The sequence below is a fragment of the Dermacentor albipictus genome, unplaced genomic scaffold (genome assembly GCF_038994185.2).
Source record: "Dermacentor albipictus isolate Rhodes 1998 colony unplaced genomic scaffold, USDA_Dalb.pri_finalv2 scaffold_14, whole genome shotgun sequence".
In the NCBI taxonomy this organism is placed as follows: domain Eukaryota; kingdom Metazoa; phylum Arthropoda; class Arachnida; order Ixodida; family Ixodidae; genus Dermacentor; species Dermacentor albipictus.
This window is the reverse complement of record NW_027225568.1, coordinates 400492-424995: the sequence shown is the minus strand read 5'-3', so window position 1 is coordinate 424995 and position 24504 is coordinate 400492. Positions and strand designations below refer to the sequence as shown.

Sequence of the window (24504 nt, the reverse complement as noted above, 5' to 3'; positions counted from 1 at the left end):
CGCTGAGAGAAGGCGTCAGGCATCACACGCGTCATATGTCCCGCATGTACGGAGATGTAAAAATGCCAAGCTCTGATTCCTCCCATAAATTACCGAAAGCATAACCGTGCTAATCGCATAGCATAGGGCACAAGTATAGGGAAACTCTGTTCTCGTTTTTCTCCTAAAGTCTCTCTGCTCACAAATATCATTTGAGAACCTGACATCACGTTTCTTATTTTTCTTCCATTTTCCTTGTTGTTGTGCTTTCTTTCTAGTAACCAATTTGGGGATATACGGCTCTAATGTAGCCTACCTTCCCATGCTTCTTCACCTAAAGAAAGATCGGGGGGGGGGGGTGCGGGAAAGGAGGGACCAGCCAATAACATCACGTTGCGAGTTCGCGTGCGCGGTAATGGTGACAGCTTTTAATGTTGCCAAGTGGGCGGCACTTGCTTGCAAGCTACTTACTGCGCTGTCCCTTGAGCATGGTGCCGCAGTAACGGTCCCGGTCAATCTGCAGGAAGTCCCTGTCGCAGCGCGACGACTTCTCGACGTCGAACTCGCGGAAGTGCATCTCGACCGCGCAGAAGGCGTCCGAGGGCCGGCTGATGGTCACGCGGCACAGCATGTTGCCTCGGTAGGCGGTCGGGAATCCGTAGCTCGTGATGTCATCGCTCAGCCGGTCCGTGCACATGTCGCACAGCGGTGGCGGTGGAAGCACTGCACGGAGACATGCATGGGCAGAGTGGGAGGGGGCGGGGCGCGTTAGTTCAAGGAGAGAATGGTCACACTGGGCCAGAGCCTTGCTTGCGTGCGCAATGTTGCAAATAAGGACAAGATAAAAAAGGTCCACAGAAATGCAACCCTAATTAGGCAGCCGGGGACACAGTGTTGCGTTTAAGAAAAGTTAGCTCGTTACAAAATGGAGACAGCAAACAGCAGAAATAACAAAAGCTCGGAGGACAGTGAAAACTTGGCGTCCCGATATTGCTCATGCAAATCTCACCGATATCGACAACAGCATGAACATTAAATAGGCCCGGTAACGACCATGGTCACACTTTCGTGCGTTCCCGCAACGCGGAACATTAGCAATGGAAGCAGCTATGTTTTTCTAGTGAAGCGTATTTTGCCAACGGCTCAATTCAGGGCCGCAATGGGCACAGTTCCGATGGCTCCGGAAGACAAAACTAGGGTGTGCACACATTTTGATGATTGTTAAGTAATCTCAAGAAAACAAACGTGATCCTACTGCTTGTCCAACATTTGCAGTGTGTGATTCTAAGACGTGCAATTAAATCAATCGATCGATGGATCAATCGTTAATATTTCGCGGGCGCACTTGCAATTGGGCGCTCACAGTTGCCATCAGTAATGAAGGCATAAATTATAATGTCACCAACCATAGCACGTTCCTAGTAGACTGGTAGTTTTAAACCCAGACTCCAGATGATTTCGAAACACAGAACGAGCACAGTGTAAAGGCAGAAAGAAGAAAAAGGAAGTATTTGTGAAAGAAGGTAATATTTTAGTGCTGAAAAGAAAGAAATGGCAGTTAATACTTTTCCAACGCTATTTTAAACTGTTATGATTGCATCTAAATTTCATCAGCTGCTGGTCTTGTTAGTAGTAATCTGATCCTAACGTAGTGAAGCACTGCTTGAAACGAGGAAAGAGACACAGACTTCATGGCTTTTGTTTACTACCCATAGCTTGCTCACTGTACCTCACAATTCACTACGCGATCTCCCAAATTCCGGATTTTATTAAGCGTGGTATAACTTGTAACGCTACGGCGAAGATGTGTGCGAGTGTGCGATAGTTGAGCATGGCGATTGATATCTTACAGCATAGCCTTCCACAGTCCTGTAAGCGATGGTAGAAGCAGTATGGTCTTGGCGTGCTCCTTTCATCCCAAGAAACTTGGAAATTCAGTTCAAAGCAGCATGCAAGAGCTCAAATGCATGCCTGAAGAAGGGTTCAATCTGCCGCATTGAATTAATAACATCAAATGTTGCGGCTGGTCAAGATTTAACTCTAATGATAAAAAGCCGCTGGCGTCAGGTTACTTGAGTAACATTAACGATGTGTAGGCGCTGGCAGGTAACGATATGCGACAAAATCTTTGTTTCATGTATCAAGCTTTTTGCGCAGCCCTGGAATGAACTCACAGGTGTTTCGTCTAGAACTGGGATATGGGACTTAGTAAATTTTGACGATATTTTGACAGAGTTCAAACATCTTTGCACTATTAAACAGTCCACAATCCTGGAATGTCGAATACTGAAAATACCCCATGAACTGCCAGCTGAGAAAGTAATGTGTCTGTATTTGGAATTCTGCAAAACTTTCCAAAAGGCTGTCAGGGTAAACATTTAGACAAAATATTTTATATGTATTGCGAGTCAACCATCCAGAAAGGTTATCCCAATACTACTGTGTGCATTGCCACATCAAGCGACATAAATTCATCTGAAGGTCAAAAGAACAGAGTGGTGGGCTAAGTGGTACCCGGCCTCGGAAACTCCGCAACTTCCGTATCAGAGGTCATTGGCGCCATCCATCGGTAGGGCGGGAAAACAGCTCAGCTTCCCTTGCACGGCCTCTTATTTCGGCGCGCGCCGATCCAGGACGCTGTGCTCATTCGTCCCTCCTCTCAACTCCTTTCCCCTTGCCCTCCCACGTAACTCTTAAACTTTCGACGGTCCTCGCGTGTGCGCGCCTGCCCAGCGCCAGCTCAGCCCACTGCATGAAGTTTCGTGTTTCGTTATCTACTGTTACCGGGAAGCGTGCGCTACTGTACATTGACCTGTGTGGGCAGTATCGTCAGTTTCGTGGTCCTCGGTAGCTGTGTGCTTGTGCTCCGCGATGTTTCCCCCATTTCATGACTCGCACCACTCGTGCATCGTGCAGTGGTGCACCAATACCTCAAAAACACGCCCTGCAAGGTTCTTCCAGATGCTTAAAGACAACAGGTGAGCGCGCAGAGCCAAGGACATCAGAAGACGCATGTACACGAACACGGCCCTGTCCATGTGTGATCCCTGAGTCTCCGGACGACGTTGCGCCTTGATTGTGCTACACTTCCCTCTTACCGGTAAAGAAATCTGACAAATAGATGTTCCTCCTCATTGAATGAATGAATGTGCGGTTTTTATTGGCGCAAGGGCCAGGGATGGCCAAAGAGCGCCATGCAAATGTTGGCGATTTCTTATTGAGGTGATGGGTTCTATGCAGTTCATGTGACGTGGCTGTAGAGGGGCCTAAAATATAGTCACGGTAAAGTGTGTAAAAGTTACGAGTAATAAAATTATGCCGATGACAAATGATGAGTACTATGAGCATTAAGGTGCATTGCAAAATATTTATGCGATAAAAAATGCATAAGTTTCTAAAATTCACTAGAGCACCATGGCCTCGTTAGAGCCCTTGAGGCACAAGGGCCTGGAGGCATGTGCTATATAAAAAAACTATCGCAGCGGCATCCTCTGGAAAGAGGATGCGCTACGAAATTAATGGGTTTGTGACATGGAGCACAACATCTTCAAAAAGGCGAGGACTGCTTCATTCTTAAAAAGCGGTTCGTCACCAAGAAACATATCCGGATGCAGAGGAATACAATGGCGGTATGCAAAAGGGAAATGTTTCCTCCTGTCTCTTTCGGCTTCCCGACACTACAGGAAGACATGGAGGACGGTCAGCCGGTCGCCACATCTACCACAGGTTGGAGGCTCGTTACCGGTCAAGAGAAAGTTATGAGCGCCAAATGTGTGTCCTGTTCTCAGTCTAGTGAATAGGACATCTGTTCTTCGTGTTTTCGTAGTTGGGTGCCGGAAACCTAACTTCGGCTTAATTAGGCGAAGCTTATTACTCGTTTCAGCGTCCCACAAGCGTCGCCAGTGGCTTCGCAGTTTGTTTCTTAGGAAAGCCTTCATGTCTATGGCAGGGACAGCAGCAGAACGAATACCTTGCGATGCTATGCGTCACCTTGTATCGCGGGAGGACCGAGTGTATAAAAACTGCTGTGGTGCGAATGCTCGAGAGACTTCTTTTGAGCAGTCATGTTAGACTGATACACTTCTCTCGTGCAGTCATGTTAGACTGACACTCTTTTTCTTAAGCAGTCATGTTAGACTGATTATTATACTGTAAATAAACCCATATTCCTCGTTCTCGATGAGAAGCAGTTCTTCCCTTCATCAACGTCCTCAGCGTGGATAAGTTGGACGACGGCATGGGCCAGCTACCTTCGAATTCATGCCGGACTCCAATCTTGACAAAGGACCACGAGCGATGCGATTGAGCCCCAATCCTGACAACTGGCTGACAGCGGTGAGATGGACTTTGCGACATGGTGCTGTATCTGCGGTGAGTGCTTGGTTCTTGCTTTGACTCTCTAGGCTTCATTTTGTGGTTGTTCTGTTTAGAATTGTAGGGAAGTTAGATTGTTGAGTGTTAGCTAGGTTGTGTTTTCCTAGCTAGATTTAGAGAGCAGAATGAAGGCAGTAAAGCAGCAGTCATGGAGTTAAGGGCACTGCTGAGAGACGAGTTGTTGATTGTTGGTGAGCAACTGGGCCTAGATGTACGCAAGGAAGTGCTCAAATCGCAATTATTGGAGCTAATTTCCAAGCAGGCCAGTGAGGAAGATATTGAAATGGGATTGGAACTTCTCAAAAGGAGAGAGAAACGGGAAAGAGAAAGAGAAGAACGAGACAACGAAGAACGGGAAAGAGAGAGAGAGGAACGCGATAAAGATCGGGAGTCAAGAAAAATGCAACTTGAACTTGAAAGCAATCGTTTGGAGTTGTCTCAAGGAAGTGAAGGCGCCCTGGGACGATCAAGTGAGGCAGAATCGTACCGCATGGACAGGCTATTAAAGCCATTTGAGGTCGGGACCGACATAGTCTTGTTCCTAAGCAATTTTGAAAGGACTTGCGAAAAGATGAACTTCGGCCCGAGTACATGGCCACAGCGGTTGCTGTCTATGTTGCCGTGTGAGGCGGCGGAAGTGATCGCCAGACTGAGTGCTCAGGATGCATATGATTATGCAAAAGTTAAGGCTAGTCTCCTGAAGAAATACCGCCTTTCAGCCGAAGCTTTTCGGCAAAGGTTTAGGAGCACAGGCAAGAAAGATAGCGAGGGATATCCGGAGTTTGCATATAGCTTAAAGGCCAATCTAGTCGAGTGGCTTAAAAGCGCGGAAGCTTACGAGAGCAGAGACATGATGATTGAAGGCATGTGTCTAGAGCAGTTTTACAAAACCATCCCCCAAGCTGTGAAACTGTGGGTGCAAGACAGGGGGAATGTAAAGACTGTGGCAAGGGTGGCCGAATTAGCCGAAGAGTACGGAACCCGTAAAAAGTTGAACGCCGAGGACGGGAACTTGGACGGTCGAAATGGACAGCGGAAACCATTTCCGTTCAAAAGGGGTGCACAGACTAGACGATCGGAGCCTGTAGACATGGCGGAAAAGCGAGCAGGAAAGAGCGAGGAGAAATTTAACGGAGAAGCCCCACAAAAATAACAGAAAGGAAAATTCGAATCTTTTAGACCAATTCGCTGTTACAAATGCCACAAACTAGGACATATAGCTGTAAACTGTGAGAAGTCTAGCGTAGTTTTCTCCTACGTGGAGGAAAAAGATGAGAATATGGAACTTTTAAGTCCATATCTTCACGACCTGCAAGTTAATGGAAAACCATGCCGAGTGCCAAGAGGCAGTGCCGCCACGATGGACATTGTCCATCCGTCTTAGGCGGCGGTAGATGACTTCACCAGAGAAGTAGCATGGATAAAACAGGTTGTAGAAGAACACAGCATGTGTCTGCCCATGGCCAAAGTCAAAATCAATGGACCATTCGGGGAGCTACAGACTGAGGCTGCAGTTTCCAAATTTTCGTCACTGCAGTATCCTTACATCTTTTCGAATCGTTCGAATCAGTTACTGCGTTACAAAGGGCTCAAACTGAGAGAGGGCATAGTACAGGCATTGACCCGAGGCCAAGCTCGTAAGATCGTGGCGCTTTCGACTGAAAATGCTCAAGCTCCTCCAGCGGAAGCAGCAAAGGAGATAACTTCAATACCCGAATACGAGCTAGGCCCGAGGGACAAAAGAACAGTTGAGGAGAGCCTGCCAGCTGACCAGCTCAATGAGAGCGTAGCACTAGAGTGTCAAGGTTCTAGCCTGCAGGAAGAGCAAGCTGACGGCCTCACAAGCGAGACAGGGTCGTTATTATCACCGGCCTCAAAGAACTGTGATCAGCTCTTACGTGTGGATAGAGAGTCACTGGCAGCTGAGCAAAAGAAGGATGAGAGCTTAGCTAAATTACATGACACAGCTAATGAAGTCATTACCAGGCGCAATGTGACGATACATGAGAGAGGAGGATTGTTGTATCGGCACTACAGAGATCGAAAGTGTAGGATTTTATATCAGTTAGTCGTACCTACTAAGTATAGGGAGGACCTTTTGAGTCTCTGTCATGGAAATGGGTGGTCCGGCCACCTAGGCATAAACAAATCAAAGGAAAGATTGCTTATGGGATACTACTGGCCTGGCTGTTTCAAAGACGTAGAAAACTTTGTAAGATCATGCGACGCCTGCCAGCGTTCTGGTAAACCAGGAGAGACATGGAAAGCTCCACTGAAGGTAGTGCCCTTCATAACAGAGCCTTTCAGACGACTTGTAATAGACACGGTAGGGCCTCGTCCAAAAACAAAATCGGGCTACAGGTACTTGTTTACCATGCTGTGTCCGGAAGCAATCCCTTTGAAAGGGCTCAGCTCCACTGAAGTAGTAGACGCGCTTTTGACAGTGTTTGCACAAGTTGGGTTTCCAGCCGAAATTCAGGCAGATCAAGGGTCAGTATTCAAGAGCGCACTGACTTCCACATTCTTGCAGAACTGCGGGGTAAAGTTAATACACAGTTCTGTCTATCACCCTCAGTCAAACAGTGTAGAGAGGTGGCATTCGGTGCTTAAGCGAGTTTTGCGTGCGCTTTGTTACGAGCACAAGGAGGACTGGGAGAACTGTCTGCCGGCAACATTGTTTGCTTTGCGAACGGTTCCACATGAGGCGACAGGGTTCTCACCAGCAGAACTAGTGTATGGTAGGACACTCCGTTCTCCACTGAGAATGTTAAGAGAGATGTGGGAGGAAAGAGGGGAGAGTCCAACAGTGGATGAATACGTGCTTAATTTACTAGAACGGCTAAGCGCAACCCAAGAACTAGTCGGAAAGAACATGGGAATAGCTCAAAAGAACGCCAAATTCTATTACGACAAGAATGCGAGGCTTCGAACGTTTAACGCCGGAGACCAGGTAATGATCCTCAAACCTTCAAGAAAGAACAAGCTTGAAGTTCACTGGGACGGGCCCGTTAAAGTGTTGCACAAACTTTCAGATACTAACTATGCTTTGAGAATGCCCGGTCGTAGGAAGGAAGTGAGGATATATCACTGTAATTTGATGAAGCCGTATGTAGAGCGGAGCGGATGTGTGCGTAAACTGTTCTGCGGGGCGGCGGCAAGTTGGCAATGAGTAATCGAACGTTCGCGTCACCTTGTATCGCGGGAGGACCGAGTGTATAAAAACTGCTGTGGTGCGAATGCTCGATAGACTTCTCTTGAGCAGTCATGTTAGACTGATACACTTCTCTCGTGCAGTCATGTTGGACTGACACTCTTTTTCTCAAGCAGTCATGTTAGACTGATTTAAATACTGTAAATAAACCCATATTCCTCGTTCTCGATGAGAAGCAGTTCTTCCCTTCATCAACGTCCTCCGCGTGGATAAGCTGGACGACGGCATGGGCCAGCTACCTTCGAATTCATGCCGGACTCCAATCTTGACAAAGGACCACGAGAGATGGGATTGAGCCCCAATCCTGACAACCAGTACGGTATTGCCACACTTACTGTACGGTAGCTTGGCAATGCTAAAGCTATGTTTTTTAAAGCGTTTCTTTGCCACTTCCTTACCCGCCGTGGTTGCTCAGTGGCTATGGTGTTAGGCAGCTGAGCACGAGGTCGCGAGATCGAATCCCGGCCGCATTTCGATGGGGGCGAAATGCGAAAACAGCCGTGTACTTAGATTCAGGTGCATGTTAATGAACCCCAGGTGGTCGAAATTTCCGGAGCCCTCCACTACGGCGTGCCTCATAATCAGAAAGAGGTTTTGGCACGTAAAACCCCATAATTTTTTGTGCCTCTTCCTTCGACTTTCCCGCTGCTGCTGCAGCTGTGGGCTGCTGTCGCACACACCGCCTCGGGTGATGTTTCAGAGCTTGTATATAAATGACATGCGCGTGTAAGAGAGGAAAGGTGACGGGAGAAACTCGTTTTCACCCCACCGCGTCGAATGTGCACAATGCCATCTGGAGCTCCCTCGCCGTCGTCACTGTAGCCGCTTGACAGCTGTAATTATCCGTGACTCCACTCAGAAGCATTGGAGAAACTGCAGTGCTTCCCTTTATACTAACGTGCGAGGCCAGAGGGGACGCATATAGAACTGTAGAGAGGAGAAGGAGAGGGAAAAGAGGCCATTCCCATACAAGAGAGGGAGGGAGGTGACGTGAAAATGCAAGGAAACCCCACTACTATAGTGAACTAGAAGCCTTCTAGTTCACTGTACCACTACTATAATGCAGCAGTTGCATGGACACTGGATAAGCTTAAGTTCAAGGTATCGTACTGTACGTTGCTGATATTGCTGAAAAATAAACGCCATGCACATATGTCAAGCGGGCAACTTACGCAGGGCGCGCAGAAGCAGAGCCGCATTAAATGACGTGCACCGCAGGGTGCAGGAGACACTGCGGAAGCAATCGACCGTCAAATCAAGACGTCTGTGTCCGCCGCGTCAGCTTTGTGGTTGTGGCATTGCTAGAGGTCGTGGATTTGATCCCAGTCGCGGCAGCCGCATTTCGACGCGGGCGAAATAGAAAACGCAAGTGCACCTTGATTTTGGGACACGTTAAGTAGCATCACGGTATCAAAATTAATCCGGAGTCCGCCACTACGGCGTGCCTCATAATCCGAGTGTGGTTTTGGCACGCATAGCCCCATGATCCAATTCAAGTTTAATACTTATGCCACAATGAGATGTACCACCTGAGGCAATGACAAGGCTCAACCCTCCCAGAGGTTATAAAACATAGCGCACAACAACGCCTCAAGCAAACACCTCTTCTTATGTGTTCTGTGCGCAAGGTAACGTTTACCTTCAACTCGCCAATCTCGTGTTAGCCTAAGTGTTGAAGAGATTAAGGCTTAGCCGTCAACATCACCGCTAATTATCGTCACTCAAAGCATCCAGCACGGAAAGCTTCGCTATACATCGATTCCCGCAGTGCATGGGATCTGCATATTTTTTTTGCCATTTATGGGAGGTTTACGTTCACATCGTTGGAAAAATATAGTCTTTTATCCTCGTAAGCCCAGCAGGTGTAGTTTTACCTCCTCAACAAGAAAACAAAGGCCGCAGCACTCTACGGATAAAACATCATTTGAAGAACAAGTGTTGTGTGCAATGTCTCTCACACAACACTTGCAATGCCTTTCTTTAGAAAAATAGCTTTCTACCAAACGCACTTCAATTTACCGACCTACTCCAGGGATACACTCGGCACGTGTCTGTTATTTAAAGAGGCAATATGCTTACATATTGAAATTCAAGGCACACAAATAGCGCGGGAACAGCGCACATCACTACAGAGAGGCACGCACGGGATAAAAAACAGGGAGACAAAGAACGCTACGCGCTTTGCAGTGTGCGCAACTTAAATTGAGTGGCGCCGCGGCATGGAAATGTCCGTGGTGTTGGACGCGAAAACGAAAGTACCATGGCTCCGCCACGAAAGCGTAGCCAGCGGCGTCTGCCTGTAATATATTTATTAATAATAATATAATATATCATACTAATACAATATATTTAATCCAATATATGTTATTATAATAATAAGTAATGTAATGTTACAGGCATGAACGAGTTGTGGCGTTTTATCCTATGCTGACTGTGTTGCGCATCTTTCCTTTTTTTTTTAATGCGCCCCCCCCCTCTTGTAACGCCTATCGAAGGCGTTGTGGGTACATTGGTAAATAAATAATTAAACACTAAGGACAGAGTAACGTATTGTCCTCGTACACTCTGTGTTTGTTCATTTGGTTTTGCACATGGCGAGACTGATCAAGGCAGAATAATTTTGTTGCAGTGAACACTGTGGTATTGTGTTGCCTCCAGGTGGAAAACGAAGAAGGTGGCTGCACGTGTGGCGCTGAGATTACATAAATAACAAAACGTGAAGTACCCAAAATTACCTCATTGAAACCAATCGATTTCCATGTCAGACTGATCGTTCTCCCTCCCAACCATAGCTTTCTTTATTTTTTATATCTATTATTATTATTAATATTAGTAGTATTAATATTATTATTATTATTATATACCCGGTTTTCATCTGATTATTTCCTTTTTTCTCCAAACACAAAACGTTTACTTTTAAACTCCAACGCTCAAATTGTTAACTCCCTTGTTATTATTATTATTTTTATGCACCTAATTGAACCACCCGATTCATGGCAAATCCCCCACTGTGGGTATGTGCCACGGCCACTCAGGACAACAACTACCCGCTCTGGTTGCTTAGTCGCTATGGTGTTAGGCTGCTAAGCACGAGGTTGCGGGATCGAATCCTGGCTGTTGCGGCCGCATTTCAATGGGAGCGATATGCGAAAACACCCGTGTACTTAAATTTAGGTGCACATTAAAGAACACCAGGTGGTCGAAATTATCCAGGAGTCTCCCATTACGGCGCGCCTCATTATCAGATCATGGTTTTGGCATGTAAAACCCATCATTTTATGTTTTGTTTTAAGCGCGAAGAGTCTAGCGCTCGGTTGAAACATCTCCTTTCGTGGGTAAATAAATATACTTTTGAGAGCAACGTATTTCGCTCGGTATACTCCGGTACGACGTGAGTTTTGCAAATAAAATACCACCCCTGAGAAAAAAATTAAGCATAATAGCTATTTTGTTATGCGCATATCAGGAGAGAGAAAGAAAAAGAAAGACTGGACGCAGCAGGAAGAAAGAAATGGAAGTAAAGAGGTCCGTAGGGCGGCAAGCGGGAATATTTAAGTCCCGGTCGTTTGACCTGCATAGTGAACAGCCATGTCACACAAGCGGACCCGTGCCGGCAGAATGACAAGAGTGGGAAAGCGTCTCCCTGTCTTCCCAAAGCACGCGAAGCCCCACCAAGTAAGCCACGTGGAGTTGCGCCGACTACAGCAATATTTCCCCGGTTCCGAAGAAATCGGCCGCCGCTTGCCCCGCTTTTACCGCTGCAGATACGTCTGCTAACTTCGCCGCCGCAGACGCTGTAGCCGATACTCCTAGCAAGTCGGAGGCCCCTTCTACCTAGCGCATCCTCCTTTTTTTCGAAAAATCCCCCCCCTCCCGTAGATGTTATGTAAATCTCCCAGGCCTGCTCGAAGTGCTATAGAGTCGCAACTGTAATAGGTATGCTTTCTGTGCGTGGGTGTAGTTGTCATTCATTGCTTACCCGACATAGAAACACATTACGGCTGTCAATCAGGCATAAGTCAACGGTCAGTGTAGAAAATGAGAAGTTGTGTAAACAGGTCGGGTTCTTTTTTTTCTTTCTTTCGCTGTTTGCATCATTCAGTATACGACAACGTCCAAGCAGCTGCATGCGCGACGAGCGGCATTAAAATTACGTTCAAGTTCAAGCTTGGATATAGCATCTTTGAAGTTCAGCGCTTGTGTAAATGTTTCAGTAGTCGGAGATGGGTTGAAGGCTTCAGACTTTTCACGTTCGATGTTTTCGTGGCCCCAGCTGGGGGAGTCGAGATTATCCAATGCGGAGGTTAAAACTCCTTCAACTCATGTTGAAGGAGTTTTAAGGAGTTTTTGTTGAAGAATACGCGGGTCCCGCAGCTGGCCAGTCGACGGTGCTGGCCAGGTCCCGAGGCGAGGCCTGACATGGTCGGCGTGTCTGTGCCACATGGCCCCGTCTGGCATGCGGACATGCAGCGATGAGGCGCTGGTAGGAGACACCACCTGTCCGCCAGACCAGGGTGGGCCAGGACGGAAGTTCCTGACGAAAACTGGAGCTCCCGACTCTGGCAAAGGCCCGGGACGGCACCCTTGGTCAGCAGCCAGCTTCTGCTTTAGCTGCTTGAAGAGCACCGTGGATCAGAGTTCCGGATGCAAGACGTCCAAGGGTGTCTTGACCATCCGACCCAGCAGGAGCTCACAGGGGGCACGGCCAGTGACATCGTGAGGCGTGGTACGGTCCTAAAACAGTATCTGGGCACTCTGCGTCCAGAAATCCCCAGTCTGGCTCTTCTTGAGCTTGTCTTTGATGGTTTGCACCACCCGCTCAGCTGCACCATTTGAAGCAGGGTGGTACGGCGGAACCATCACCCGGCGGATTCCGTTCTTCGTCAGCCAGACCGGTTACTGTGTGCTGACGAAAGCAGGACCATTGTCGGACGCGATGACATCCGGCAACCCCTGGGCGGCGAAGACCTGTCGTAGCACTGCAATGGTCACGCCTGCTGATGGAGTGGTGACAGGTGGAAGCTCCACCCACATTGAAAAAGGCGTCTACCACCACCAAGAAGTAATGGCCCTTGAAGGGTCCCCCAAAATCGACATGTAGGCGGGACCAGGGCCTCTGTGGGAACGGCCAGGGGGTGATTTCCACATGACGCGAGGCTCGCTGATGCTCCTGGCAGATTTAGCAGCTCTGTACCAAGTGAGCGATGTCCTGGTCCAGGCCCGGCCACCAAACATGGGACCGGGCCACTATCTTGGTCTTTTCTATGCCAGGACGACCCGCGTGCAGCAACTGCAGGACTCTGGACCGGAGACTTTGTGGGATCACTACCCTCGAACCCCACAGTAGGCAGGCCTGCTGCAAGCGCAGCTCAGCGGCCTTGTGGCTATATATGCCGGCTGCACCAATTCCTCTCCACGGGACACCGCCTTGACCACCTGAGACAGGACTGGGACCCGGCTGGTCGCTTGACATACCGCAGATCTGGAGAGCACCTCCGGGTACGCGTGTTCCAGCATGAACACTTCAGCAGGTTCTGGAACAGCATCAGGCACCTCTGGCAGGGGCAGGCGGCTCAGGGCATCAGCATGTCCCAGGTCCTTCCCCGGACGGTAAACCAGCAGGTAACTGTAAACTGCCAGCCTCAAGGCCCAGCGTATCACTCGAGGTGATGGCTGCACAGGAACTGCCTTGTCAGGCCCGAGCAGCCCCAAAAGCGGCTTGTTGTCTGTGACCGCCTCGAACATCCGGCCCCACAGATACTAGTGGAAGCGTTCGAGACCGAACATGAGGGCCAAACCTTCCTTGTCCAGCTGGTTGTAACGTTGCTCTGCAGCGTGAAGCCGTCGAGAAGCAAACGACACAGGACGTTCCTAGCCATCTTTGTCCCGGTGTGCCAGGACGGCTCCCACACCATACGGCGACGCATCTACAGTAAGGACGACAAGCTTGGCAGGATCGAAGTGCACCACCACTGGAGCCTTGGTGATTAGCTCCTTGCTACGCTGGAAGGCCCGGTCCTGCTCATTCTTCCAGACCCATTGTTGACCATCTCGAAGCAGATAATAATAATAATCATCATCATCATCATCATCATGGAAATGGGGTATACCCGCAGATTTTGACGGTCAGCATGTACGGCGGCACAGACGACGGTACAAAGCCTGTGTGCCACATGCAGAAAATCGGCGGGTCCTCGGCCACGACGTGGAGCCTGGCCGCGGAAGAACTCGAGCCTACTGCCGCACGCGCCCGCCGCATACCCTTGCAATGGCTATCCTGGCCGCGGGCTTGTGTGGTATCTAGGCGTGAATCAGGCTGCTGCTGCTGTTTGCTCTTCGTCCTCCCCCTTCGGCATAGACGTGCCAGGTGCCCAGTTTTTCCCGCACGTAAAGCATTGTGCTTGAGAGAACTGGCACTGTGAGGGGGAGGGGGCAACACTCATTGACCGGCGCTTTTGCCGACGGTGAGCCAGTCGCATGGGAAATGTCGCCGGCGTCCTTGGCGGCAGCTTCTATTGCCAGCACTGCCTTCACGGCGTCGTCCAGCGACGGGTCGGGAAGCTCTAGGAGTCGCGTCTGCATGGCGTGGTTGTTGATGCCGCAGACGAAACGGTCCCGTAGCAGCGAGTCCAGTGGTGCCCGAAAACGCAGGCACTCGCTAACCCTCGCAGCGCAGCAACGAACTGCCCGAGGGTTTCTCCTTTTCGGCAGCTCCGGTTGTTGAAGCAGAAACGCTCCTTTAGTGTGGACTGTGCTGGGTTAAAATGCGAGCGCAGTATGGCGAGCAGCTCACCCAGCGTCTTAACGTGCGGCGTGGCTGGCTTGAGAAGGTCGAGCAAGAGGCTGAAGACGCGGATTCCGCAGTTGGCCAGGAAAATGTCCCGCTGTTTGGCCTCGGGTGTGTCGTTTGCTCGGAAGAACATGTGGACTTGCGCCTCGTAAATTTGCCCGGCGGAGTCATCTCCCTCGAACGGCTCGCGCCTTCCGTACAGCGATATGGCGGAAGCAACGGGGGGCGGTGTTTCGTCGCTCGCGGCGGCGTGGGACGATACGTGGGTACTCGTCGCCAGTGTCACGAGTATCCAATTCTCGTCGCCAGTGTCACGATCCACCCAGGTTCGTGAACAAGGGAGGGCTCGAGGCACCTTCCATTAGACGGACGCTCCGCAGCGTGGTCGTGCTGAACGATGACTGACCGCCAAGCAGCCGTGCTCGCGGGTGTTTATTGCGATGCGGTGACCAATGTTGCCTGCCGAGCTTAGCAGGCCACCGAGCCTAGCGGCGAACGAACATTGTGCCTGAGGAGGTGTCACATGCTTGCTACATTCATGTCACGAGCGAAACGATGCATCTCCACAACGACACCTGAGCGATGTTTTTTTTCTTCCCTGTCACATTTGTGGAGCCGATATATCGGGTACATGGCGATTGTGACTCGAATGATTGACTGCGCAAAAGAAATTGTGGCGTTGTCGTTGCCACGTCGTTCTTGGCAGTGGTGGTGTCGATTCTTTCGACGTTTTCTGCCATCGTTCTTATCGTTGGTGTATCGTAATCTGTATCTAATCTGCTCAGCATGCAGCGCGCTCTGTGTTCATAGCACGATACGCCCCCATGTGATAAGGGCGTTACCCGCCTGTTCACAACGTGTATAAAACCAGTGCTGAATAAACGCTGGGGCACTTTTGCCCAGCAAGTGACACACGACGTGTCGTCGTCTGCTCCACTCGATGCATGGTGTCAGAAGTGGTTAGCATGGCAATGCACTTCCTGCACGACGCGTGAAGACCAGCGATCCTGTGGCGGAAAATGGATTTCCTCAAAGCACCGGAGCCGCTCCTTACAACAGGCGACCTGCGCAAGAACTGGCAGCTCTTCAAACAAAGGTTTGAAATTTTTCTCACGGCGTCAGAGGTCGCAGAAAAGCCTCGGACTGAGTCCAAGAAGACAGCGTTGCTTTTGAGCGTCGCGGGCGCAGAGGCCATTGAAGTCTTTAACACCTTCACGTTTGCAGCAGGCGAGAAGAACGACGACTATGCCACAGTGGTGAAATAATTTGATGAGTATTGCATTGCACAGACCAATGAGGTTCACGAGCGGTATATGTTCAGGAGAAGAATCCAAGCTGCTGGCGAACCAGTGGAGCATTTCTTACGAGACCTGAAGAATCAAGCACGTGCTTGCAACTTTGGAGCTTTGGCGGAATCGATGGTCAGGGACCAAATTGTGTTCGGGATAAATGACGACACGGTACGTGAAAAGCTCCTCAGGGACAACAACTTGACCCTGCAGAAAGGAGAACAAGCCTGTAAAGCAGCTGAAGCATCAGCAACTCGCAAGGAAATGTGGAACCAGGAACACCAAGTGCATCCTATCAGCAGGACTAGCACGAGCCGCGAAAACCGAGAACAGACACGTTATGACTGCCGAAACTGCGGCGGAAAACACTCCCCAAGAAGGTGCCCTGCTTTTGGAAAAACGTGCCGGAGATGTCAGCGGAAAAACCACTTTGCCAGATGTTGTAAAGCGACGGCAGTTGTTGGCGAGTTGCATAGCGGCCAAGACGATTTCGAGATTCTCGACGTATCCGCAAAGAATGTGTCCTGCAAGCATGACTGGACGGTGGAAGTCCAAATCAAGAACGTGGCAGTTCAGTTAAAGGTTGACACGGGATCGCAGGCAAATTTGTTGCCTTATGGATTATACGCCAAAATGAACCCACAGCCGCCCCTGTACCCCAGCAGCGCGATTTTACGCTCCTACGGCGGAGATGTAATCAAACACATTGGCGTCATGCGGGCCGAAGTCACTTTAAATGGTTGCATTGCCATGCTGAGCTTTTTCGTGGCACGAAAGGGGCGCCAAGCAATCCTAGGACTTGAGGCGAGTGAACGCCTGGGACTGATTTCACGCGTGAACAGCGTGTCGCAAAACAGCTCTGAAGAAGTGGTTGCCAGCTTTCGTCACCTTTTCACTGGCACCGGCTGCGTCAAACGAGTATACCACATGGTGCTCCGCAAGGACACCACGCCAGTGGTTCAGAGACCTCGTCGAGTGCCACTGGCTTTAGAGGAGCCACTTCGGGAGGAGTTGTCACGTATGGAACAAGCCGGAATAATTGCAAAAGTCACTGAGCCAACAGACTGGGTGAGTCCCCTTGTTATCGTACGAAAGAAAGACGGGAAGCTGCGAGTCTGCATGGACCCCAGGAAAATAAATGAGTGCCTCAAGCGCGAGCACTACGCGATGCCGAGGCGGGAAGACATAGAGGCCGAGCTGGCCGGCGCAAGAGTATTCACTCGCCTAGATGCAAACGCAGGGTTTCACTAAATTCCCTTAGATGACGAGACGTCTAGGATATGCACTTTTGCGACACCCTTCGGCCGCTATCGATTTTTGCGACTGCCTTTCGGAATATCATCAGCGTCCGAAGTATTTCAGCAAACCCTAAGTGAAATTTTTGACGCGCTTCCTGGCGTTAGAGTGTATGTCGATGACATACTCGTGTGGGGCAATTCCCAACAAGAGCACGACCAACGTCTAAGATCAGTGCTAGAAGCGGCAGAACGTGCGGGCCTTACGTTCAATCCAGCAAAGTGCGAGTTTGGCGTTCAACAAATTGAATTCCTGGGCGACGTGATAAACGAAGAAGGAATCCGTCCAAATGCATCCCATGTTGAGTGCATGTTGCAGATGGCACCCCCTAGTGATAAACTAGCAGTTCAACGCATGCTGGGTGTCGTGAACTATTTTGGAAAGTTTTTGCCAACACTAGCAGAAAGGACAACGCTTCTCAGAAGCTTGCTAAAAAAAGACACTGTTTTCCAATGGTCGGCAAATCACGAAAAAGAGTGGAGAGCGCTGTGCGACAGCCTTAGCAAGCAGCCCTTGCTATCAGTTTTTGACCCTGAAAAAGAAACCAGGTTATCATGCGATGCGTCACAAAACGGAATCGGTGCTGCCTTGCTGCAGTATCACAACGGTGCATGGAAACCGGTTGCGTACGCCTCCAGAGTGCTTACTGATACGCAGCAACGCTATTCACAAATTGAAAAGGAAGCAATGGCCATAGTTTTCGGCTGCGAGAAATTTCACCATTTCATGTATGGGCGGAAGGTTGTCGTTGAGACTGACCATCGTCCGTTGATCTCCATATCGCAGAAGGCGATCGGTGACATGCCGCCAAGACTGCAGCGATTTTTTTTGCGTCTGCTACGCTATGACATTTTAATGCATTATGTTCCAGGAAAACAGCTTCTACTGGCGGACATGCTGTCCAGGGCTTCCGTTAAGGGCGCAGCAGATAACGCAGACAACAACAACAACGACGACGTCGAAGTGCACACAGTAAGTGTGGTTGATTCTCTTGTCAGCGAAACCACGTGGAAAGAACTGGCTTCCGAGACACGAAAGGACACGCAGCTCGCCGCTGTGCTAAAGCACCTGGAGAACGGGCAACCAATTGAAGGACCGTTCAAGCCTTTTGCCGCTGAGCTATCGGAAGTAAAAGGGGTTCTCTTGAAAGGCTGTAAGATTGTCATTCCGGCCAGTATGAGGCGCGACATGTTGGCAAGAATTCATCAAGGCCACATGGGAATTAACAAGTGCAAAGAAAGGGCACGGCGCCTGGTGTTCTGGCCAGGAATGAACACTGATATCGAGACGTTTGCACAGGCATGTTCTGTATGTAAAACGTACGCTTACAAGTTGCCGCAAGAGCCTTTGATTATGCGTCCGGTTCCAGACCAACCATGGTACCGCGTCGGCATGGACATTTTTAGCCACGCAGGTCGGTCCTACTTGTGTGTTTATGATGCCCTATCGAATTTTCCCGAAGTCCAACAGCTCGTAGACACTTCAGCAAAAACTACTGTAGATGCAGCAAGTGCCATATTTTCCAGATATGGCATACCTGTAGAGGTATGCACTGATAACGGGCCTCAGTTTTCCAGTAGAGAATTTGCCATGTTCTCAAAAGTGTACGATTTCAAACACGTGACCTCAAGCCCGTATTTTCCCCGCTCCAACGGACTCGCCGGAAAGGGGGTACAAGTAGTCAAGAGAATCTTGAAGAAAACAACTGAAGCTAAACAAGACTTTTGGCTTGGTCTTCTCGCTTACAGGTCAACTCCACTGGAATGCGGCTGGTCACCAGCCGAAATATTACAGGGACGCTCGCTGCGAACAACTCTACCAGCCGTTCAGGTCGGACAAAGCCGGCGGGTTGACAAACGCCAGCAAAAAGACTACTCAAGAGGGCCACTCGCACCGCTCAACAACGGCGAAACGGTCAGAATAAAAGACAGCTCATCATGGAGAAGAAAGGCTCGGGTTCTTCAGTAGTCTGGTCAACCAAGGTCATACGTTGTCATGACTGAAGACGGGCAACTCTTGCGACGCAACCGCGAGCATCTGCTGCCAACCAGAGAATCTTTTCGCCTTAGCGGTCCTCCTCACGACGACGAAGGTGTTTTTCAAGAATACGCTGCCCCTGCCAGCACACAACACGACCCAGAGGCGGCGCAAAACCCAAACAGCACAGCGAGCATTGTGCCGACAGTTCCGCAACAAGCAGCTGCTCCAAGGACTACAAGACAACGCCGACCACCTCGGCGCTTAATGTATGACGCGAACTTTCAACAAGTGCCGTGACTGTATTCAGTGCTCTGATCTTTGCTGTAGTTTTGGATGTGCAGTGATTCTTTAACTTTCTTTTTGTTCTCCCGAGCTAAAAGCGCTCCTTGTCCTTAGTTTTTTTTTTTTCGTTACGAAGGGGGATGTATCGTAATCTGTATCTAATCTGCTCAGCATGCAGCGCGCTCTGTGTTCATGGCACGATACGCCCCCATGTGATAAGGGCGTTACCCGCCTGTTCACAACGTGTATAAAACCAGTGCTGAATAAACGCTGGGGCACTTTTGCCCAGCAAGTGACACACGACGTGTCGTCGTCTGCTCCACTCGATGCAGTTGGCATATCCTGCGCTCTGGGTGTGTGCCATGCTTGAAGTTAATGATTACCGTCATTGCACGTCGTTTGTGCCTCCGGCGCAGTTTTCACGACCGCTGTGATCAAATGTTGCTCACTAAGTCACAACTTATATGCGACGCCCACATCATCCTGGAGCACTGCAATATAGCTCGCTGTGGCTCCCGAAATGTGCACAACTGCCACGGCTCTCCGAGCCTGCATGGAGTACAGGACTTCGCATAAGCTACCGAGCGCGATATAGCAGTGGTTCGCGCATCCGGTGCCCCAGTGCACATTGCTGCAGTAACGCGAGTTCAAAACCTAGTGGTGTAGGTTGGGTAAGTGAAAACTTTATTGTAAATGTCGGGCGATTGGGGCGGGGTGGGGCCATAAGCACCCCAGCCTAGGTGACGGCCTCCAGTCCTTGAACACGGGCGGCTTCCTCGGCGTGCCGGATGGCCAACAGTTGATCAGCGAGGTCGTGGCTGAGCAGGTCCGCCTCCCAACGCGCCTCTCGATGCGAGACTGCCATGTCTACCCCGTTCGTCAGGGATTCCTGTGGTGCTCGCTACCTGTGCATGCCCACAGCATGTGCTGCAGCGGCGCTCTGGCTGCGCACGCTTTACAGTCGTCGGACGAATAAGTGTCGGGGTAGCAGAGGTGAAGGATCGCCGGGTTGGGATATGTGTGTGTGTGTGCAATTGCATCCAGGCAACCGCCTGTTTCTTGTTTAGTTAGGCGTGCGGTCATGGGTATTTGCATCTGTTCAATCTGTAGTGTTGCGTGATGCCTCTGACCATGCGATCCCCCCACGTCCACTCCCGCGTCGCTCTCGCGGTGGGCGAGACGTCGGAATTGCCGGCGGGTGCCACGGCTCGGCATGTAAGTCCGCGAACCGCGGCGTGGGCCGTCTCATTTCCCGGGAGCGGAGAGTCCGTGTGGGCGGCGGTCCATACGAAGAAACTGTCGTTCTCGTGGCAAATGTTGCCGTCTTGAACTTGAAGATTACGGGCCGCTTCCCGGGAGATCCACGGCTGCTAGCGTAGTTGCGTGTCGCTGCCTGCGAGTCGCTTATTATTACCTCGGCGTCCGACGTGGCTAGCGCGATGGCCATAGTCGCCGCTTCCTTGCCGCCTCCGTCTCTTCCGTGCGTATTGTCGCGCTCGCGACGCAAGTTCCGCTGTGGTCCGTGATTGCGACCGCGAAACCGCGTCGCCGCTCGTAACGGGCCGCGTCTATGTAAACCATTTCTTTGCCGCTGCTGTATTTCTTTTGCAGGTCTCGCGCGCGCCCGTTGCGCCGGATGACGTGAAGCGTCGGGTGCATGTTCTTGGGCAACGGCGAAACGACAACGCGCTCGCGAATCGGTGTGGGTATCGCGACCTTTTCGCCCTGCTGCATGTGGTAGCTGATGCCCAGCGTCTCGAGGATGTCTCCTCCGGTTCTGGTCTTTGCCAAACGCTCGTACTGCGCGACGTGGCGCGCTTAGATTATCTCGTCTAGGGTATTGTGTGTCGGCAATCCGATAGCACGCTTGTACGCCTTGCGGATGAGGCGGTCTAGCTTGATTCGTTCGGTCACCTGCCTCATCACGTAGGAGGCGACGTACTTTATGTGGCTGGTTGGAATGCCTGTACCAGGCGGATCGTATTGCTTTCCTTCATTCCGCTATATCTGATTGTGCTGCGTTCCAGCAACTGGATCGTTTCATCGACCGCACGCTCTAGTTTGAGTACGGCTTCGCCGTTGTGGCCGTTGGCCGACAGGTGCCAGCCCAGTTCCATAATGTTGTGAACATGCCGCATGATGGTGGTGTCCGATGGGAGTACTCTAATTTCTTTGTCTGTGCGCTCGGCTGCGGAATCGGCGTTCTTGGGTTTGCGGCCCCTGCACGTGGGTCTGTATAGCAGGAGTTGCGATTTGGCCGAAGAGAATTTGAGATCTGTGTCGCGCAGATACTCCTGCACCACGTCGGCAGCCGCCTGCAGCCGCCAGCAGCGTTTGCTCTACGTGGCCGCCATTTCCCCCGGCAACCCAGAGCGTGATGTCATCGGCGTAAAGGCTGTGGTGGAGGCCTTCTATCTCTGCTAGTTTCCGGGGCAACCCGAGAAGCACGGCGTTAAAGAGCATGGGCGAGATGACGGAGACCTGCGACGTGCCCGTGCAACCTATGCCTATGTCTTCCGATTCCAGTCCGCCGATCGCTCTGCGGGCCCGGCGACCAGTAAGAAAATCCCGTACGAAGTCGTATGTTCTCTCGCCCAGTCGCAATGCTCGTATGCTGTCAAGTGTTGCGGCGTGTTTTATGTTGTCGAACGCTTTTTTGAGGTCGAGCCCGAGTACCACTTTTGTGGATCGCGTGGGATTGTCTACGATGTGGTGTACGTTTGAGTTGAATCATTGCGTCCTGAGTAGAAAGACCTCGACGGAACTCCAGCATCATGCGCGGCAGCATGTCTCGGTCCTCGAGGTAGTTGGTAAGGCGAGCGAGAACCGCGTGTTCCATGACCATGCCGAAGCAAGACGTAAGGGATATTGGTCGAAGATTGTCGGTCTGTACCTGTTTGCTTGGTTTGGGGATCATAATTATGCGCACCGTTTTCCACAAGGTCGGTATCGCGCCCGCATTTCAGAATCCGTTAATGTAATCCGTCAGCCGTTCTGTCGACTTGTCGTCCAAGTTACGGTGCATTTTGTTAGTTATCCCGTCAGGGCCCGATGCCGATTTTCTGTTGAGCTTCTGCAGTACCGCCCTCACCTCTGATACGGTGAAGTCCTCATCTTGCTGCGCGTTACGCTCCCCCGCGTACGCCGGGTGCGCGACGGGTGTCTAGATATAACGGGTTCGCACGGCTTCTAGAAAGACTGCGGACGTGCCTTCGTAGTCGTGTACTAGCGTGTTGATTTTATGCGTGTGTGCTGATATGGTCTCCTCAGGATCCAAGAGATGTCGGAGGAGGTGCCATGTCTTGGCCATTCCTAGCTGGTTCTACATGCCGTTGAACGACTCCTCCTATTGCGTTTTGCATACCTGCAATGCGTGGTTTCCTGTGTCTCTGTTTAGCCGTGATATGCGTCTGCGTAGCGTTCAATTACGTCGTTGACGCTTCCACCTGTCCAGCAGGCTGCGCTTGGCTTCCCACATGTGTAGGAGGTAACTATTTATCACCTCGAGGTCTACTTCCGGCGGGACGTCTCGCGTCGTAGCCTCAACGTCCCTCGTGAGCGTCGCGGTCCAGCTCTAGATGTCGTCGATTGCCGTGCTGCCTCGATTATGCTCTTTCCAGACATTGCGAAACGCGTCCCATTTCACCAGCCGATAGTCGTTGCCCTTGGTGCCGTCGCGATGGCCGCGGTGGTGGTAGCGAGGGCCCGCGTCGACCTGGATCTCGATCACCGAGTGATCGCTACCCAAGTCCTCCTGCGTGTTTGCCACCGCGCGCCAGCTACATTCTTCGTAAACGTGAGGTCGGGCGAAGTGTCCGCGCATACGCTGTTGTTCCTGCGTGTGGGCACGGAAGGGTCCGTAACGAGCTCCAGCCCCTCATTCCGCGCGTCTTCCCACAGGCGCTTACCCTTTGGCGTTTCGCACTTGTATTACCACGCCGCGTGGGGCGCCTTCAAATCGCCCGCGATGATTAAGGGCCCGTCGCCGGCTGCCTCGCGCACCTTTCGCAGTAACGTGATAAAGCGGTGTTTGTCTTTGGGTCTACCGTACACGTTCAGTACAAACAGGCCGCGCCCTTTCGTGGGAATAAGCTCGATCAGTACGTGCGGTATTCTAACGTTCTTGAGTTCGTGTTGCGCCACGGCGAGGTTGCGTCTCACTAGCGTTTCAACGGCCGGCGGCGCTCCCGCGGTTACGCCCTCGTCGATCGCTTTGTAACCGGTCAGCGTGACCGGGTCATTGGTTTCCTGCAATAGTATTACGTCCGGCCGTTCCCGGTTGCGTAGGAATTGTTGAAGACGCCCCCGTTTCCTCCTGTACCCCCTGCAGTTCCACTGCCAGATCACGTACGCGTTCCATGTGTTACGCTGTTGTGTGCGTTGTGTTTGTCGGGTGTCGTGTCGAGCCATGGTGAGTCTACGCATTACCATTTGCCGTCTGGCTGATCCTGCATCTCTTCTTCTGCTAAAGGCCTAAGGTAGCTTTTCCCAGTCGTTCATACCGAACGACCCGCTTCGCCCGGGGAGCCGTATTTCAATATTGTCTATGCGCGATTGCAGCGTCGCGACCATTTAGTGAGTTGAGTTATTGCACTGTTCAGCTGTTCGGTTTGCGCGGTTTGCTGAGCTATTGTGCTATTCAATTACGTGCTTTGCTGCGCTTGTTGCACCATCATCCCCTCTATCTTGTGTTCGAGCCTGTCGACTCACTCGCGGAATTTCTGCTCGCGCTTTTGCAATTTGGTCTCGGCCTGTTCCGGGTCTAGAGCCTTGCGTTTAGTAGGTGCGGGTTGCGCGTCCTGTCCCTCCGTGACTTCCTCCGCGCTCTCGACCGTTCGAGCAGCCGCGTCTGCGGTGACGGGTTTGGTCAGAGGAGGAGGAGAGGGGGTTGTTGGGGTACCCTTTAACGTGGCGATTTCGTTCCTTAGCCTTGCATTCTGCTGCTGTAGTTTTTGGATGACGGATTCGAATTGATCCAGTCGCTTCTGTAATAGGCTTCCTGTTTCGCAGTTCCTGCTGTGAGAGAGAGAAGTTTAATGATACGAAATGCCGAGAGGTCGGCCTGAGGTATATTCCTCTAGCCAGCTACTCCGCATTGGGGGAAGGGAAAAGGGAAAGAAATAGGGAAGAAAGAGGCGCATGAAGGGTGACGATGACGATAGATGGAAGATGTAAAACATATGGCAAGCAATTTGGCATGCTCAAAGTCTGCAATCCAGGCCCGTAATTTTTAAAAAGTTCAGTAATGCCTGGTTGGCCTTGAAACTCGATTGAGCATCTGGGCAAGGGCCTAAAATAGCGTC

The 24504-nt window shown here is 51.0% G+C and overlaps 1 protein-coding gene across 1 annotated transcript in view; it reads right to left on the bottom strand.

Annotated features, from left to right (window-relative positions):
* LOC135914757 (cubilin-like) overlaps positions 1-24504 on the bottom strand; it is a 294278-nt gene that overhangs the window by 160453 nt on the left and 109321 nt on the right. The window contains exon 8 of the mRNA XM_065447679.1: positions 451-702. Within this exon, the coding sequence (XP_065303751.1) occupies positions 451-702 (252 nt within the window). The remainder of the gene's footprint in view (positions 1-450; positions 703-24504) is intronic.